This window comes from Bos grunniens, chromosome 19, assembly GCF_055505025.1.
Source record: "Bos grunniens cultivar Pamir isolate PY7600 chromosome 19, Bosgru_T2T1.0, whole genome shotgun sequence".
Taxonomy (NCBI): Eukaryota; Metazoa; Chordata; class Mammalia; order Artiodactyla; family Bovidae; genus Bos; species Bos grunniens.
In genome coordinates this window covers 19,219,421-19,236,958 of record NC_141183.1, presented here as the reverse complement: position 1 = coordinate 19,236,958, position 17,538 = coordinate 19,219,421, and the positions used below count along the sequence as shown (strand labels likewise).

General features: G+C 52.5%; 1 protein-coding gene across 21 annotated transcripts; it reads right to left on the bottom strand.

Annotated features, from left to right (window-relative positions):
* Positions 1-983: 983 nt before the first annotated feature.
* ITGA2B (integrin subunit alpha 2b) lies at positions 984-14,394 on the bottom strand. Of its 21 annotated transcripts, XM_086357365.1 has the most exons (30): positions 13,834-14,394; positions 12,457-12,578; positions 12,269-12,366; positions 11,994-12,162; positions 11,653-11,702; positions 11,530-11,575; positions 11,311-11,436; positions 10,892-10,939; positions 10,694-10,737; positions 10,512-10,565; positions 10,337-10,389; positions 9,916-10,127; positions 7,591-7,773; positions 7,298-7,343; positions 7,096-7,200; positions 6,953-7,008; positions 6,707-6,858; positions 6,425-6,550; positions 5,793-5,860; positions 5,425-5,572; positions 4,746-4,838; positions 4,429-4,508; positions 4,041-4,121; positions 3,820-3,916; positions 3,568-3,720; positions 3,351-3,467; positions 2,740-2,853; positions 2,410-2,511; positions 2,092-2,208; positions 984-1,289 (listed from the first exon to the last, which is right to left on the bottom strand). In XM_086357365.1, the coding sequence occupies exons 1-30, from the start codon at positions 14,019-14,021 to the stop codon at positions 1,233-1,235; spliced, it is 3,105 nt and encodes a 1,034-aa protein (XP_086213491.1). In that variant the 5' UTR covers positions 14,022-14,394; the 3' UTR covers positions 984-1,232. The 21 variants fall into 21 exon arrangements, 16 of the variants coding, with proteins under 16 accessions (XP_086213491.1, XP_086213490.1, XP_086213494.1 ...); XR_015147536.1 differs by lacking the exon at positions 5,793-5,860; XM_086357364.1 differs by having other exon boundaries at positions 12,269-12,578; positions 13,834-14,377.
* Positions 14,395-17,538: the final 3,144 nt, after the last annotated feature.

The following is a 17,538-nucleotide window of genomic DNA, read 5'->3' as shown; positions in this document are numbered from 1 at the left end:
ATTCCAAACTGAAGACCCCTCCCCTTAGTGGGGAAGAAGGAATAGCAAGTAGCAGGGTAGCCAGAGAGCAATGCCTGCTCTTCTGTGCCTGCTGAAACTCTGCCTTCCTCAGACAGGGCTTACTCAGCCTCCCTCTGCCCCTTCTCACTCTGAACATCTTTTTTTTTTTTAAGATTTTTTGGGGGTGTGGTTTCCCTGGTGGTCTAGTGATTAAGAATACCTCTGCCAGTGCAGGGGACATGGATTCCATCCCTGGTCAGGGAAGATCCCACATGTCTGGAAGCAACTAAGCCTGTGTGCCACAACTACTGAAGCCCAGCTCACTGCAAGGAAAAGCAGTCCCGCCTCCCGGCAACGAGAGAAAGCCCAGGTGTAGCAAGGAAGACCCAGAGCAGCCAAAAATAAAAAATAATAAATAAATCTTACAAAACATTTTTATATGGGCCATTTTTTTTCTCTTTATAGAATGTTACAACATTGCTTCTGTTTTATGTTTTGACTTTTTGACCCCATCAGAAATCGAACCTACACGCCCTGCATTGGAAGGTGAGTTTTAACCACTGACCACCAAGGAAATCCCTGAATACAGCTTTAAGGACCTTCTTTTATGAGAGTGGAGACAGCGTATTACTTCCCCAACTCTCAACTCGGGGTTTATTTCCTCCAAAATCATGGGAAAAAATATTGTTTAAATTCACCCACCAGGGACTCAGCCTCCCTTTTCTGATGCGCCCAACCCCCCTCTCACCCAACCACCCTGAGACACCCCATCCTCCTCCAGTCTCACTTGGAGGCTCTGCCATCCCTTTTCCCTTGTTCCACTCTTTCGCTCCTGATACTCCCCAAAGACAGTAATTTGCACCCTAACCCTGGCAGAGACCTCTCTGCTCACACTTCTTCCAGTCCTAGATTCCTCAGCCCAAACATCACCTCAGGCCCCTCTCCTCTTCTGACCCCCAAGAAGAGGCAGCATGCTGTGGAGCTGGGTTCCAAGTTCTTTATTAGGCAGCAGAAGAGGGGGTGACTCAGCTCTGAAGGGAGGGAGAGGACATCAGGAGGCAGAGAGATGCTGGCCCAAGTAGATGACTCAGGGTCCATCTGATCTCCATCTCCACTATTAGAGTGTCACCCTCCCAGCCTTGGGCAACCAGAGATTGGGGGGGGGCACTCATTGGAGAAGGGACACAACATCACACCCAGCCTTGCTGCCAGGACAGAGATGTGTGGGCTCATCACTCCTCTTCATCATCTTCTTCTAAGGGTGGACGATTCCGCTTGAAGAAGCCAACCTAGGAGGTGCACAGGGGCCAGGGATGGGGTGTAAAGGTGATTTTTTCAGCCCCAGAGCAGCAATGGAGAATGTATGCTAGAAACCAGTCAGCCACAAGGTCCTCAACCTGGACCAACACAATCCCCACTATATGATCAAGTGGAGGCATTTCCCATTTAGAGATAATGCATGAAACAAAAAAAAAAGATTTTAAAATTTTGCTTTTCACTTCCTGAATTTTTCTTAAGTACTGATGATTATGTCTCTATATGACTCCAGCGTGTGATGGTATATATTTGATTATTATAAGTCTAATGTATGTTTTCCCTAAAAGCACTGTGGCTTTTTAGGGTTTGGACACTTGAGCGAGTTTGATAACAGTGCAGGTGTTCTCCAGGGGCAGAGGAGGGAATGACCCACCAGGGACACATTGGAGCAGGAAGACCTGGGTCCTTCTGGGGGAGGGACAGAGCAGGGAGGAGGTGAAAATTCTCAGGGGTCAATGGATTCCAGAAGGCAAGACTCAGTCCCTGGGACTCCTGCTCTCAGGGGGAACGGGTCTAAAGGACTTAGGATTTCAGGTGCCACCTCTCCCAGGGACCTGTGCCCTGGAAGAGATCCTCTGGAAGGTGACATTCTAATAGTGGAGATAGAAATCAGATGGACCCTGGGTCATCTACTTGGGCCACCATCTCTCTCTGCCTCCCAGTGGGATTGCCTGCCCTCCTCACCTCCGACCCCCACCACCTCACTTCTACCCTCCCCACACCACCACCCCCCCGCCCCGCCCACCACCACCTCAACCTTGCTTCATGCCTCACCTTCCACATGGCCAGGATCAGGAATGTGAGCAGCAGCAGGCCGCCCAGCACGCCTACCAGCACCCACCACATTGGAATCTCTCTCTCCTCCGAGACCCGAAGCAGCTGCGTCTGCACCTGAGGGGAGACCCGCGGGTCTCCTCAGTCAACGGGACACTTGCCTTTCCCAGAGACTCAGACTTGCGAGCCGGTGACCTGCGGCCAAGCCACCTCCTTGTCCCACCTCTCAGATCCAGGCAGTCCCGGCTGGGCAGGGACTCAGGGAAGACCAATGGGAGACCCGCGGGACCCTTTCTGCCACCACCATTCCACACCCACCAGAGCTTCCCCGCTGGGTAGGCTGAGGGCAGGCACGGAGTAGGGAAAGGAGGAGACGTTGAACCAAGCGTGCGACTGCAGCACAAACTGATCCAGGGGCCTCTGTATGGGGTGGAGGTGAAAGGCGTTTACCCGAGGCCTCTTGGTTGCAGGAGTCCCGGCCTCGGACTCGGCTGTACGGGAGATCCGCCGGACCTAGTTCTATCCACTCCAAATTAAACCCAGCCCTCACGCTCTCCCCGCCCTAAAGCCCCGCCTCCTCCCAAGCTCCGCCCCAAGTACATCAGGCCCCGCCTCTAGAAGGCCCCGCCCACCCGCATCCGGGTTCACCTCTTGGAGGATGGGCCTTGACAGCAAGGCCAGCACCGTGACCATGACCCGCTGCCCGCGTGCCATCTCCTGCAGCTCACACTGCACCACAGTACAGGGCGCCGAGTCGCAGCTCTGAGGGGACGAGTCGCAGCTCTGAGGGTCCCCAGCCCCTACTGATCCATTATCACCCCCATCATAGGACCCAAGTCAGAGCGGGGTTGGGGGTCGAAGAGCTTGGGCCAGGCCTCCCTGTCGGGAAGGGCCTCAGATTCAAGCTTGGGACGTTATCTTTGAATGGGATTGCTCACACTGTCCCAGAGATACAGGGAAAGGGCAGGAAGAAGTGGGTCAATCGTATAGCGTTCAGTACTAAGCCTTATTGTAACCCTGCTTTGGCATTTATTCATTTTCTTTAATGTACTGGATACCTTGAAATATACAAGTGCTCCCCCCCACCCTCACCCCAGACACAAGACGAGCACAATCCTTCATATTCACCTGGAGGTCCCTGTGAGACCAAGGTGACCCACACGAGGTCCCCACCACACCCTTCTCTCTCCTCTGCCTCCCATCCCCTCTGCCTCTGGGCCCCAGGGTGGCCCCAGCTGGAGACCACAGAGCCTGCTCACCACCAAGATTGGATCTTGGAGCCTTGAGGGCTGCTTCTCCTCCGGCAGGACCGCCTGTCTGCGATCCCGCTTGTGATGGGCTGGGGAAGGGCTGGGGGTGGGCAGCCTCCATTCCAGCTGAGGAGGCAAAGAGGCCCTCAGGTCTCACGCTCTGCCCATCTGCCAGCCCTCCCACAGGGGCCCTGGTTGATGGCTAGGGATTCACGCAGGCTCTCACCTGGAGGGGGTTGGGAGAGGGCTGTGAGGCGCACTGAAGGCCTCCCTGTGGATGAATATCCAGGATGTAGAGCAGGTCTGAGGGCTGGGACTGGCTGGGGAGGTAGAGGTTGAGGCGGAGACCACTTACAGCACCAGGGCCATTGTTGTGGAGCTGGCAGGGTGGTGGCGGCAGGATGTTAGGAGGCTCAGCACCAAAACCAGCTCCTGGGACCCTCCTACCCCAGCCTGGGGCCCAGAGCCTCCTTCCTACCTCGTAGGTGTGCTCCACTTTGGGGCCCCAGCTGTCAGAGCTGTTCTGCCCATTCCCTTCTTCTGCAGCCACCACCAGGGAGGCTGGAAAGGAATTCCTGCAGAGGCCCGAGACCCCCAGAGTGAGCCTTGCCCCCTGACTTGCCTGTGGGGGTTTGCCCAGGACCCCCTGAGCCTCAGGGCTGTGCCTGCCAACTCCCTTTTGTTTCCCTGGCCTCTCACCCTCTCAACTCCACGTGGGCCACTGCCCGGACTGGCACATCCAGCTCCACCATCTCACTATTTGGATTCTGGCTGTTCTTGCTGTAGGAAGGGGGCCGAGGAGAAACAGATCAGGGATACCAGCCCAGTGAACATTAGGACTCTCAGGGCGGGGGGCAGGGGAGGGAGGGCAGAATATCAGAGGGCTCAGGAAGAGCTAACTCCATAAACAGCACACCACACTAAAGTGAGTTCCTCTAGGGCTCCAAAACTCAAGTCTCTGAGGAAGAAAGGAAACAGGGAAGTCTAAAGAGCATGCCTCCTAGAGAACCCTTCTGTGTGGCGGGCATCTGAGGGTCTCTGTGTGGGGATCAGACAGGGGGAGGGAGTGCCCCCCAGTCTAGTATACCTCCTGATCTGCAGCAGGAAGGACACCTGCTCCCCAGCCTCTTCCAGCTTCTCCACGCTCACCCACATCATGACTTCTATCTGAGACACGGGGAGGGCCAGAGTCACTGTCCAGATGCCCACTCTGAATGTAGCCTCCAGTCCTCGTCCTGAAGACCACTCAGAGAGGGAGTCACTCACCCAAGACCACACATCCAGGGAGTGAGAGGACAAGGATTCCAGTCTGGAGCCATCTGACTTCAAACCCAGCCCCCGAAACCCAGCTGTCTATGAACCCCTGGTAGAGGAGACCCAGCACCCAGGCCTGAGTGGCCTCACCTGGGCGTTACTCTTCATGGGGTTGCCCAGCTCACACAGCACCACCTTGGTCTCATTCTCCTTCTTCTGGTTACAGATGAGTCTCTCAAACCCCTTCAGAGAAGCAGTTCCGAGAAAGAAGATGGTTACACAGCATCCCTTATATATTTAAGGTCCCTTGGAAAGTCAGGGTGGGGAGGATTCCAGGGTGGGATGGAGGGTTTCAAGGGGAGGTGGAATTCAAGGACTGTCACATTCCTGTTTATGTATTACTGTGTATTACTGTATGTCTTACTATTCTTTTTAATGATTAAAAAAATGAAAACCACAAAACATCATATGGAGGGTAACTGCATTGTTATAAACTGCATCAGTAAAATAAAAAATAAATATACACTTATGTAAGTATCCATTTCAAGAAAAAAGAACGCAAGAAAATCCAAATTTAACAGTACAGAAATTTAAGGGAAATCCAAAACCAGATCTAAACGGTGGCTCCTGTTAACAGTTATTTCCTGATTTTATAATCGAGTTCTTGAATTGTATGCCATTAGCAAATATTCCTCTTTCAAATTAGAGGGGTAAAAAAAATCGGAGCTCTTGAAGGAAAGCATAGAGAAACGGGAGCTATCAGGTGGGAGATGAGAATCAAGGCTCCCACACTTCCCAGGTCCCCATGGACGCCCAGGTTGGGGCTCACCTCCATGTTGCTGACAGCCCGCATGTAGTGGGCGCCTGGGGGCAGGTACACAGTCAGCTCAGCCTCGTAGGCTCCCTCACCCTCATTGGCCGCATCCATTTGCAGCTCCAGCACGTTGTCGGCTCCAATTAGGAGTGGGGAGCCCTTCCTGTGGCGGTTGAGAAGTGAGTAAAGCCAAGGAGGCTGGGTCCAAGCCCAGGGGCTGGGATGAGGAGACGGACTGAGGCCAGAGTATCAGGATCCAGGTGAGGAGGGGCTGTCGTCAGGGTAGACAGGGAGGGGTGGGGGGGCAGTGGGTGGTGTTGGGGGGCAGTGGGTGGTGTGGGGGGCAGTGGGTGGTGTGGGGGGGCAGTGGGCGGTCTTCTCACACGCTAGCAGTGAGCTGCAGCTGCGGCACACACAGGTCATCGTCCCCACAGTCCAGAATGATGCGGGTCTAGAGGGGACATCTCATGTGGGTGGGTAGGTTTGGGGGTCACAGTGGGTTTGGGGAATTAGAAGGTTTGAGAAGAAAAGGTTGATGATGATATCAGAGCTTTGGGGTTTGCCTCAGGGTTTGGGATGATGTCAGGGCTTTGATGATGCAAGGAAATCCATCAAACGTTAACAATATTTCCTGTTAACATGTATTTCCAGATTTTATAACTCAGTTCTTGAATTGGATACCATCAGCAAATATCCCTCTTCCAAATTAAGGGGAAAAAAAATCACAGCTCTTAAAGGAAAGCACGGAGAAGTGGAAGCTCTCAGGTGGGAGATGAGCGGGTAGACATCAGGGTTTAAATGAGAGTTTAGAGGTGATGTCAACATCTGAGGTTTATATGAGGCTTTGGGGGTATTGAGATTTGGCAGTTTTCATTAGGGTTTAGAGTAACACCAGAGATTAGAGGTGACATCCAGGTTTGGATGTCTATTTGGATGTCAGTATGGACACCAACCCAAACCTTGACAATCTTGCAGGGGTCCTCCCCCTCCCCTGCCTGCACCTGCCCACCTCTACCTGTTCCTGGACGTGGGTGTTTCCATGCAGCACGAGAGCAGGGGCTCCTCCATCCTTCTCCGGCGGCAGGGACACACTAAAGCTGAGCACGATAGGGCTTAGCTTGTCCCGGAAGTCGGCCTCATCCTAGGGAAGGGGGCAAGAGACGGCTGTCTTGCTACCACGTACCCTACCTACCCTGTGTGTCCTGCTGACCACCCCTGCAGCGCCTGGCCCCATGCCCCGGGGCTGGATTAACAGGCTCTGCACACCCAGCCCTGCCCACCCCCAGCCTGGGCATACTCGAAGGAAGGCCGTGGCGGTGGAGCAGTTGGGGTTGTGTCTGCCTCTCAGATCCAGGTTCAGGATGGTGCCTGCCTGCTGAGAGTCCAGCAGTAGGACCCGCCGGCCCTGGCGGGGCTTCTGCCGGTCCAGCTGCAGCTCGGCATTCAGGTCTGGCCCAGGCAAGCGGGGCACGTCAGAGTCTCCCAGGCCAGCCTCCAGCGGAGCCCAGGCCCACATGCCTCCTGTCCCCAGGGTGCCACTCACGCAGCTTCTCGGGAATGTTGTGCCCAGTGGCTCCCACACACATCTGGATGTTAAAGCTGCAGAGAGATGAATGGGGCTCTGGGGCTAGGGTCGCCCAGCTGAAGTCACAGATCCTGCCTGGCCCATACCCTCCGTTTCCTCACCAGCTCACTGGGGTCTTGGTCTGGGACAGGACACAAGTCTTCACAGCAGGGTTCAGTGAATCTTGCACCATCAGCTGGACAGTGACCATCACCACCGGCTGAGCCCTGGTGGGAATTGGGAGGCTTGCCTTGGTGGCCCCTCCTGACCTAGTCTCTGATGGGGTGGGTTCTTCCCCATCCCACCCCTGGAGCCAGCGCTCACCTGTATACCACGACCTTGCTGGCCCCGTAAGCTCCCACAAGCAGGTCTATAGACATTGTGGGAAGGAGGGGAGGTGTCAGAATCGTTAATTAGAGAGTTATGGGGTCTTCATCTCATTTTCTCAGGGGTTTCCCACACTACCTCCCCCCCATAGGAGGTTTGATCTGGCCCCCCAACCCACAGAGTTCTCAGTGGGGCACCAGGTCAGGTTCAAGCCCCTTGCTGTGTCTCTCAGTATCTCCAGCTAATGCCCAAGGGCCCTTCCTGTCTAGTTGGAGGCAGGTCAGGGGCACCTGGGTATCCGTTGTCATCGATATCTGTGGCACCTCGAAGGGAGAAACCAAAGCCAGAGCCTGTGGGGAAGGGGCTGTCTAGGACCTGGGAGGGGGACGGGTTAAGCCCCTCACTCTGACCCAGGTACACCAACACTTGGCCTTGACCGCTGGGACCCCCACAGGGGGCGGCTACTGCGACATCTGGAAAGAACAACAGAAAGGGAGTAGCTATCTGTTATCCAGTCTCTCCAGGCCCTGTAACATTTTCCTGAGCTCTTTCTCTAGGCAGACCCCAGGGAACCAGGAGAGGAATGTGGGGGTCAAGGAGGCATCTGCCCCACTCTCCAAGAGTTTACAGTTGGGTGGGAGGAAGACCCATCAAGTCAGATTATTGTAAAAACAGTCTAACAGCCCTCACTATCTATTGAGGACAATATATTGTCATGATTTCTTTTCATCCTGAAAACTAGGCACTATTATTCCCATTTTAAAAGAGAAAATAGAGTCCCAGAAGATTAAGTAACCAAGACCTGCTAAATATTTGCCCCCTCTTCAGCTGGGGCATTCCACTCCCACCATGTAAACCCAGGGTCACACCATGGGGTTGTCATCACTAATAACTTTAATGACCACTCTTGAAAATGTAATCATCATTAATAATCTTATTAATCTGTAAGAATTCTTTGCATGTGATGGCAATTAAGATCTTTGATATATATATTGTAACTGTCTTTCCCTTGCTTTTTGACTTCATGGTATGTTTCCTGTGCAGTTTTTTTCTTTTAAAGATCTACTGACTTTTCTGACAGACTCAGCACAGTCTCGTCCAGTCACCTGATCTTTGGCTTCCCCATCTCTCCACCTATTTTCTAAACATTCAATTACCCTTGCCATATCCTCAGCCATCCCGCCCCATTGCCAGTCCTGGCCAGACCCCACCACACTGGGCACCATGAATTCCTGACCTCCAGCCATCACTAGGGGCCTCCGTGTATGCCTAGCAGTCCCTCAGGGTTTTCTGCTCAGCACCTATTTCAAACCTTCTCTACTCAATCAAGCTCCCTGCCTCTCACTTCCTTCGCAAACAGAAGCAACCAAACTGTTGTGCTCTTTGCTCTTCTCCCCTCTTGAGCCTAGAATAGTGTCCCTCCTACCCCTGCCACTAGGCTGAGCATCCCAGCCCTGCATCTCTCAGGCATTGCAGGGACCAACCTCCAGCTCACTCCCCGCCCCTATTTCCCCACAAGATCATTTTTCTCCACATTCCACCTACTCCATAGTCTTTACAATTAAAATAGCCTTCCTTTGATCCTCATCTCCTTTCAGTAATCACCTTTCTCTTTCTCCTTTCACAAACTGGTAGAAAGAGCAGTCTACTCTGGCTGCCATCAGATCTTCACGTTCATTCATACCTTGCACCATGCTAGCCCTGAATTGGTTCTTGTCACTGTCACCAATGACTTCCTTCTTGCTAAAGCCCAGGAATACTTACTTCTCTAGCCCCATCTAATTGTATCTTTTAGCAGCATCTGGAGCCACTGACCCAGCTTCCTTCTGCTTCCAGTACTCTTCCTTTGAGTTCTGGGCCATCAGATCTCCTAGTTTCCCTCCTACCCCTCTGAACATCCCTCTGTCTCCTTTCTAGATCTACTTTCTCTGGGAGTCCCCTAAGTGCTCTTGCTCCCCAGGGCTCTCTCCTGGGCTTCTTCCCACACTGCAAGCTCCCAGGGCCTCATCGACCTTCCCCAATCCCCTATCTCCCATTCAGACCTCTCTGCTGGAAATGGAGGAAGTCACACCCAACTGTTCTCTGGATACGTCTGCCTAAGGCTCCCAAGCCTTTCGTGATCAAACAAGTCCAGGGAATTCCCTGGCGGTCCACTGGTTAGGACTCCGTACTTTCACTGCCAGGGGTATGGGGTTCGATCCCTGATTGGGGAACTAAGATCCTGCAAGTTGTGTAGCATGGCCAAAAAAGAGAGAGAAAGACCAAATGAGAGCAGAGCTGAACTGCTGATCTCTCTCCAGGCCTGTGGTAAGACTTGAGTTTCAGGCAGTGAAGGGCACCACCACCCACCCAACTCCTCTCTCTTAGCCCCACCTCCAGTCACCCATCAAGTTCTAGTAATCTAAGTAATAACTATCTAGAAATCACCCTCATCTCTAACTCTGCTGCCAAAGCCCACATCCCAGTGGTCACCATCTCTTGCCTGGACTAATGCAAACAAATCCCGACTGGTCTCCTTTAACTCTCTCCTGCTCAAAGCCCTTCCTGGCTCCCTCTGCCCTCAGGTCAAATCCACGATCTTTGCCATGGCATAAACCCCTTCTCTCTTCCCTTACCGTTGTAGCCATCCCGGTTGAGGTCTCCCAGAGGTGCAATGGCTGAGCCAAATCGCCCATAGAGCTGTGTGCCAGTCAGCAGTAGGTTGGGGGCCCCCAGCATTCGGGCGCCTCGAGTCTGCAGGAACAAGTACACACGCCCCACCTCGGCCAGCTTGCGGTCAGCACGGCTCTCCATGTACAGTGGTGCACCCACCAAGAGGTCATGCCTCCTGCAGGCCCAATGGGTGGTTATGTGGGGATGGGCTACAGGGATGCTGTGGGCCTGAGCTCAGGCTTACCCATCCTTGCCCTCCCGCTCCCCTCAGTGGTCATGTGTGAGTGAGGGCTGGGAAAGGAAGAGATGGGAGACTGAGGGCAGTCAACACCTCTGGTAATTTGGGACCCAAGTGGGTAGGGGTGGGGGCGCCTGGCTTCTCACCCATCCCCATTGACGTCAGTGACGGCCACTGAGTGCCCAAAATATGAAGCCATCTGCAGGAAATGGGGCACACCTTAATTTCTGTCCTCATACTCACACTTTGATCCCACCATGTCTCGTGGAATATTCCAGGGTCTCAATTCCCTTGCCTTGGCCACCCCCACCTGATCCTCACCTGCTCTCCATGCAGCCGGTGCAGCATCTGGTGGTACGAGTCCAAAATTTCCACCTGCTCAGAAAACATACAGGAGCATGTCACAGTTGACCTCACCGCAGAAGGGCAGGAAGTTGGGGGGGCGGGGGGCGCGGTTCAGGCTGAAGAGTGAAATCAGTGAGGGGTGGACAGAGGGCACTCACCGCTCCCAGGGTCCAACTCCAGGTGGGGGCACCGAAGACATACTCTGGGGAGAGTTGGGCCCAGAAAGTGAGGTCTCTGGAACCCCCACCTGCCTCCCGCCTGCCCTTCCGAATCCCAGCGAGATTTCGATGCCGGTCTTGGAAGTGCTCCTTTCCGGGCGGGACTCCCCAAACCCCACCCCTAAGTGAATTTCTTGCCTGTAGTGTTGGGATTTCCGTCGAAGTTGCCCACGGCCACGGAGTACCCTGAAGGCACAGTGCGAATTAGTCCTTCCGGGAGGGTGAAGCAGGGAAGGGGCCCGAGTGGGAAGGGAGGGGACTCAGAGACCACCCAGTTCAAACTCTGCATTGCGGAGACGGGGAAATCGAGGCCACCGAGAGGTCAAGACCTGCCCGAGGCCGCGAAGCGAATTCAGTGCGAGAAGTCCACATGCTCGCCATTGGGAGCTGGGCTGTCTGCAGAGGGTAGGGAGAGGGAGCTGCCTGAGCAGAGTGGGGGCGCCTTAGTCCTGGGGCTGGCCAGCCAGAGTTGACAATGGGGCGTTCCTGCAGGGGTAGGACCGGGCCGGCGGTGACACTTGAGTGCTAGGAAGCCTCGAAGGGAGGTGCCACGTTACCCTGATAGCCGTCGTAGTATTGTAAGTGACTCTGGTCGTAGGTGAACTGGGTGGGCACGTGCCACAAAAGGGTGCTTGGGCGGTAACTTGAGATGATATCGGCGATTGGAGCCCGAGCCAGGAGACCTAGGGCGCGTGCGACAGTTGGTATGGGCGCCCAGGAGTCTGGGGTCTGCCCGGGTCGAGAGAAGGGAGGGAGGTGTACGGATGGGCACGTACCTACGAAATAGTACCCGCCAGGAGCCCCAAGCACCAGCTCCCCAGCCTGAAATAGAAGCTCTGAAGGTGAGAGAGGGTCCTGTTTGGGAGGACACCCCCACGCCGTTTATGCTCCCTACTCGCCTGAGTGACTACCGAGCTGAAGCCGGCTTCGCAGTAACGCCTGTCGTCTCCTAGAGAAGGCAAAAAGGAAGGGTCAGCGAAGCCCGCTCTGGGGGGTGGCGCGGAGCCGGGAGGCGGAGTCAAACGAGGGCGGGGCCACAGGGTAATAAGGGACGTGATTTCCTATCGACACCCAGTAGGCATGGCATGGGGGTGGAGTCAGGAACTGGGCCATCTGGGCGACCCCAGACTGCAAGCAGGATTTGGGAGAGTTGGAGGCCAGGAAAGATCGGGTGAAGGGGGCGGGGGCTAATGGATAACCGCCGCGAGTGGGCGGGGCCGAAACGGAGAGCGGAGCTCACTGAAATGATTTCTCTCGTAAAACTGGCTCATTTTGTTGTCCCGGCAGGGCGAGTACTCTGTGCGGTCGCCGTTTTGGAGCTGAGCCACGAAGCAGCCACCTACGGGCGTCTTCTGAGCCTCCTCCTCGTTCCGATCTAGGACGTTCCAGTGCTGCCAGGGGGCGCAGGCCTGAAGCAGAGCCAGAGGGGAGTGGGGAAGGGGCGGGACTCGGGTTCCTCCCTCCACGTGTCCCCGCCCTCCGTCTGCTCCCCGATCCCGGTCCGGTAGCGCCCACCACAATGCTGTCTCTCCAACTAACGACCGACGCCCCGAGTCCTTGCCCGGCCTTGAAGGTTTGGAAAGTTTGGGTGCCTATGCTTCGTGTTTCATCATCTGGAGGGCACAAGAAGGGGGTAGGGTGCTGAAGCCCGGCTGTCCGCGCTCCTTGTAGCCCCTCCCTTTCTCTTCTTGTGCGAGACTCACAGAGGTCGAAGGGCAGCGAGATGCACTGGCCGCCCTCGGCCTTCCAGGGGCACAGGAAAACGCCGCCGGTCTCCTCCTCGCTGTGGCCCAGGGTCCGTGGGGCGCCCACCACGACGTACACACTGCATAAGAAAGCTGGGTGAGCGCTCCGTGGATTCTGGGGTATCCCGTGCCACAATGCCTGTGCACACCTCGGGAGGGCGGTGTGCCTTGAGGGTCACTGGATCTTTTCTCAGTGAGACGACACAGACCATAGAAGCCAATCTTTTCATTTTATGGCCAGTGAAACTGACTCCCAGCGAGGAAAGTCACATACTCATCAGAAACCGCGGAACTTAAGGATAAAACTGAGACTATAACTTAGTAGATCTAGGTTCAAATGACAGCTCTATTGTATATAAAAGGTGGACAATACCAATCAATGCTGTCAGGAGAAGTAAATGAAATAAACGCATGAAAAACATTTATGCCAGTGCCAGACAAATAATACATAACGAGGGCTCCAAAAATGCTGTAATTTTTTTTTCTTTTTAGTTTGAAGGATGTTTACTAAGTAGTGCCCATGAGACCAGTATCTGAAAAAGAGGAGAAAGAAGCAGGAGCAGGCAGGGGGCATTGAGTTGAGATTCAGACCGAATAATAGCCATGGGTCGATGTCCTGGGAACTTTGGAGCTAGAAAGATCCTCAGAACTGTCTGGAGTTGAGATGAGAGAGTCAGACCCTTAACCTCTCCCCTCCCTCCACATTCCTCATTGACTGCTTCCTGGGGCACATTTGGAAGTGGGGGAGCTTTGAGGGAGGTGGCTCTCTTCAGCAGAGGCAACTCCCCAAGGTGCTGATACTTAAAGTTCATCTGCTATTGCTAGGCTCTGAAGCTGGACCTTAGTGTCCATCGCAATAAGGAATGAGCTCAGGGTTGTTCCTATAGCGAGAAAGAGCCAGGACTCTAATTTTAGCAGTCTGAATTTGCAGCCTGATCAATCCCAACCAATAATGCTCTATTGCTTCTTTTCAAATATCAATCATTTTGCTGGGTTGAGGGGATTGGAATAGAAAAGCAAAATGGGAGTAGACAGACAATTTCACAGTTTTGCGGGTCAACTTAAGACATGTGCTCCTTTCTGTATTTCAAGGGGATGAGGGTGGAGTGGGTCATAAAACTGACCCTTGAGGAAAAAATAAGGCATCAACATGGGTCTCCCCTTTGTCTTTGCTCTTCTCAGCTCCCCACTGGTGCCTCTCGCTAACACCCCAGTATTCCTAACAAGAACTCAGCCCAAATAGACCCTGGAAATCACTTTGCTCAACCTCTATCACAAATGGGGAACTCAAGACCCACAGAAGCAGTGATGGTGGGGAAGTTTCCCAGGGCTCACCTCCCATTGCTGTTCTTGTAGAAGTCCAGTGAAAACCCAAAGTGGCTGCCATTAGGGCCTGTGTAGACAGTGAACTGCACTGAATCCAGGTTCAAGGCCCAGGTTGGAGGCATAGCACCAGGTCCCAAAAGCAGCTGCACCCACTCCAGAAGCCAGAGGGCACGAAGTAGACAAAGAGCTCTGGCCATCTTCCTTCTCCCACAGCCTCCTAGGCAGTACTGGGTTAGTGGCTTCCTCTTTCAGTTCCACCACAGGAAGTCTTTTCTTATCAACCTGAAACCTACTTGCTGAGTAGTAGGCAGAGTCCTGGGCCATATGGTTTCTAGGGTTGCTGGGAAGAGAGTAAGTCCACCCTGGGGGTGGATGCTTATGGTTGAAAGCCAATTCTTCCCTTTTCTTGAACGTATTTTATCATCAAGTCCTGCTGGTTCTGCTCAACAATATCTCTTGAATCTTTATTCCATTTCTGCTACCACCACACTAGTCTAAACCACCGCTGCTTCCTGCTTGGGATAATGCAACATGCCTCCACTCTAGCCCAGTTCTACAGGTCCTCCTCCCCGCCCCCCACAGTTCCCTGCGCTGCCAAGGCACACTGTGACTTGGTCAGAAGTGGGGGAAGGAGTGAGGAAGCTCCTGGCCCTGATAAGACCCGAGGCTGCTGTATCCTTAAAAGAATAAGGCACTTATCCACTTCCTCCTTCTGGGACCTTTGGCAGCTTCACTCAGTCATATTGGCACAGTAGCTTCCTCACTCACCCTCCGTCCAGGGCCAAGTCTTAATGTGGCCACAGCAATGTAGCCAGTGCTGGGGGAGGGGTGGTGAATGGATCCTGGCTGAAGGGAGGAGATGGGGATAAAGTGGAGTCATCCCAGGGTGTTCTGGCTCACAGGCTCTGAGATTTGCACCAGCTGTTCAGTTGAAGGCAGGTCTAACTCCTTCTTGGGTGACAGAGCTCTTGTCCAATCACTAAGACCTGATTCTAGTGGGGTCATTGCCTAGGGGATGCCTCCCTCAATTCCTCGGGCTGGCACTCTGGGGTTAACACACAGGGATGCAGCACTGATCACTCTGCTTAGTCATGGTCTGTTCACTGGATTTTGTCCACGGGCCCCTTGAGAATGAGGTTCCTTTCTGGTGCCCCAGGACCTAGCCAAGAGCCCATCACACTGTAGGCATTGCCGACAGACTGAATAGCAGCAGGCACTGAGGATTGGAAGATGCAAATGCAGGCTCACACAGTGGAAAGAAAAGGAATAGTTTTGAGCAGAAAGGGCACTTTTTAACGGATGTTCAGAGGAAGAGGCGTGCCAAGCAAGTCTTACTGGCGCACTGCATTGTCTTCCCAAAAAAGCAGGTTGTCAGGAAGGAAATTTGAGAGATCTGCTGGGGTAAAGAACATAGTCACATTGCTTTTGCTCGTATTTTCTTTTTGAATATTTTATTTATTTGGCTGCGTTGGGTCTTAGTTGCATCATCTGGGATCTTTCCTTGCAGTGCACGGATTCTGTAGTTGCGGTGTGGGAACTGTTGCTCCTTGGCGTGTGGGATCTTAAGTTTCCCAACCAGGGATCGAACCCAAGTTCTCTGCATTGCAAGGTGGATTCCACTGGACTACCAGGGCTGTTAGATTTTCTGATCAAACTTAACCATCATCTTATCCCGCCCAACTCCCCAGGCCATTCTGGAATCCCTGCAGCACCGCCTTTGTCCTCATAATTCACCTCCTTTGAGCACACAGCTCAAAATCCTATCCCTTTCTAGGTTAGAAGCACCTTGAACTTTAGTCTGGGCCTCCTTCACTGCTGAATTCCCAGTGCCAAGCTCACAGCAAGCACGTAATACTTAGTCCTGTACTTAAGCTTCCACCCTCCCAGTCCTCAGCTGAGTGGAACTGTATTACTGGTGTACCGTGTAGCCCCAAATTAACTCACACTTCACCAAGGTTTTTAATAAATTCTCGTTCTGTTCAAGACATTGAGTGGTAAGAGATACAAAGACAGTTGTCAAGGATCCTTAAAAAACAGTCCAGAGAGAGTTAAGACGTGACATGAACACATATAACTGCAGCAGAATAGTAAATGCCTTGAAAAAGGTAGGGGTGATACCTAGCTGAAGTCATTTATATTATCAGCTTCTTCATAACAACGCTATGAATTAGCTACTATTATGTCCATTTTAGAAATGCTAAAACTGTGGCACGGAGTTTTAGGTAAATAGTCCAAGTGTACACAGAGTGGCAAAAACTGTGTGTCAAACACATTTGTGCTTGAACTCACGTTCTTAACCATTGTACTATATTGCCTTTTGTCAGAGAATGAAGGGGTTTTTCGACAAAGGAAGTAACAGCAGAACACAGAGGTCAGTTATAGAGAAAGGTAAGTAGTCAACACAGGGGAGGACTGGGGCATGAGGGTGGAATGAAGGCTGGGGTCTCATCACTGCAGGTCCCTGAATGTCTGAGAAATCTGAACTTTAATTCATAGGAGATGGAGAATCAGATTTTTTAATTAATAAATCAGGGAATAAGATACATGATAAATGGTGCTCCAATCAGAATTATACTAGCTGCCTATGGATAGAAGGGATTAGAAAAGGCAGGACTTAGTGGGAAGATCAGATGGATGGTGCCTACCATCCTCTCAGTTAAAGGTGATGAGGCCTGAACCAGGGTACTGGTGGCAGGAGCAAAGGAGGGCAGAGATTACACAATCAGCAACTGCCATGTGGTAGGGAGGTGTCAAAAGTAATTCAGAGCTATGCTGGCTGGCTGGTAGGATGGGTAGTATCATTAACTCAAACAGGATCAGATTTGGGAAGGGACAGTTTTGGTATTCAATAAAGATTCTATTCCTTGTGGGAGTGCTGTTGGGGACACAGCTGGGTTGACAGTAGGCAGAGGAGGGCTGACACATTGCTCTCACTTTTCCATCCCATCAGCCTAAGTCTTCGAATCTCTCAATGAATGCTAAGCCTTCATGAAGTCAACAATTGCTGAACTACCATGGGTCTGGCAGTGAGCTAGGCAATGTGGAGGATATAGAAAAATCTTCATCTTTGATGTTTCCTTGCTAAATCCTGATGCATAATCCTGTTACTAATAGTATTTTGCTTTGCTTTTCTTTCTTGAACACATAATCAAAATGTTACTGAAAGTATTCAACTCCCTACATAAAACACTAGTCTAAGGGATTAAGAAAAAAAAAAAAAGTATAAGAATTGGTCCCTACACTCTCAAGAGTTTACTATTTTACTGGGAAGCAGCGAGTACTAAATGAACCACAATTCTGAAAATCCAGTATATCCGAGTCAGGGAGGCCAGCCAGGAAAAGGCTGCAATAATTCAGACACGGGATGAGGTGATGGTACCCCTGGCAAACAAGAATGGAAAGGGTTGACAAGGCCTGAATTAGTCACTGAGGGTGTAGAGGAGGAAGAACTTCCATGTTGCAGCCCAGGCGGCTGAGGCAGGTAGCAGAACCCTTGCTGTAATCAGGCAGCCGCACAGACCTTCACATGGAGGATCTCTACAGGTCAGTCTGCCTCTTTGCTGACACCTTGCCTGCTCAGAACACCACTTTTTTTTTTTTTGGCTGTGCCACAAGACTTGGGGGATCTTAGTTCCCTGACTAGGGACTGAACCCAAGCCATGGTGGTGAAAATGCAGAGTCCCAACCACCAGACCGCCAGGGAATTTCCACTTT

Coding starts and splice junctions, on each gene's coding strand:
- ITGA2B (XM_086357357.1), bottom strand. CDS start 14,021: ATGGCCAGAGCTCTTTGTCTACTTCGTGCCCTCTGGCTTCTGGAGTGG. Junction 10,566..10,693: donor GGAGTTGGACCCTGGGAGCG/GTGAGTGCCCTC, acceptor TTTTCTGAGCAG/GTGGAAATTTTGGACTCGTA. Junction 4,122..4,428: donor TTCCTGCTGCAGATCAGGAG/GTATACTAGACT, acceptor CCCTTCCTACAG/CAAGAACAGCCAGAATCCAA.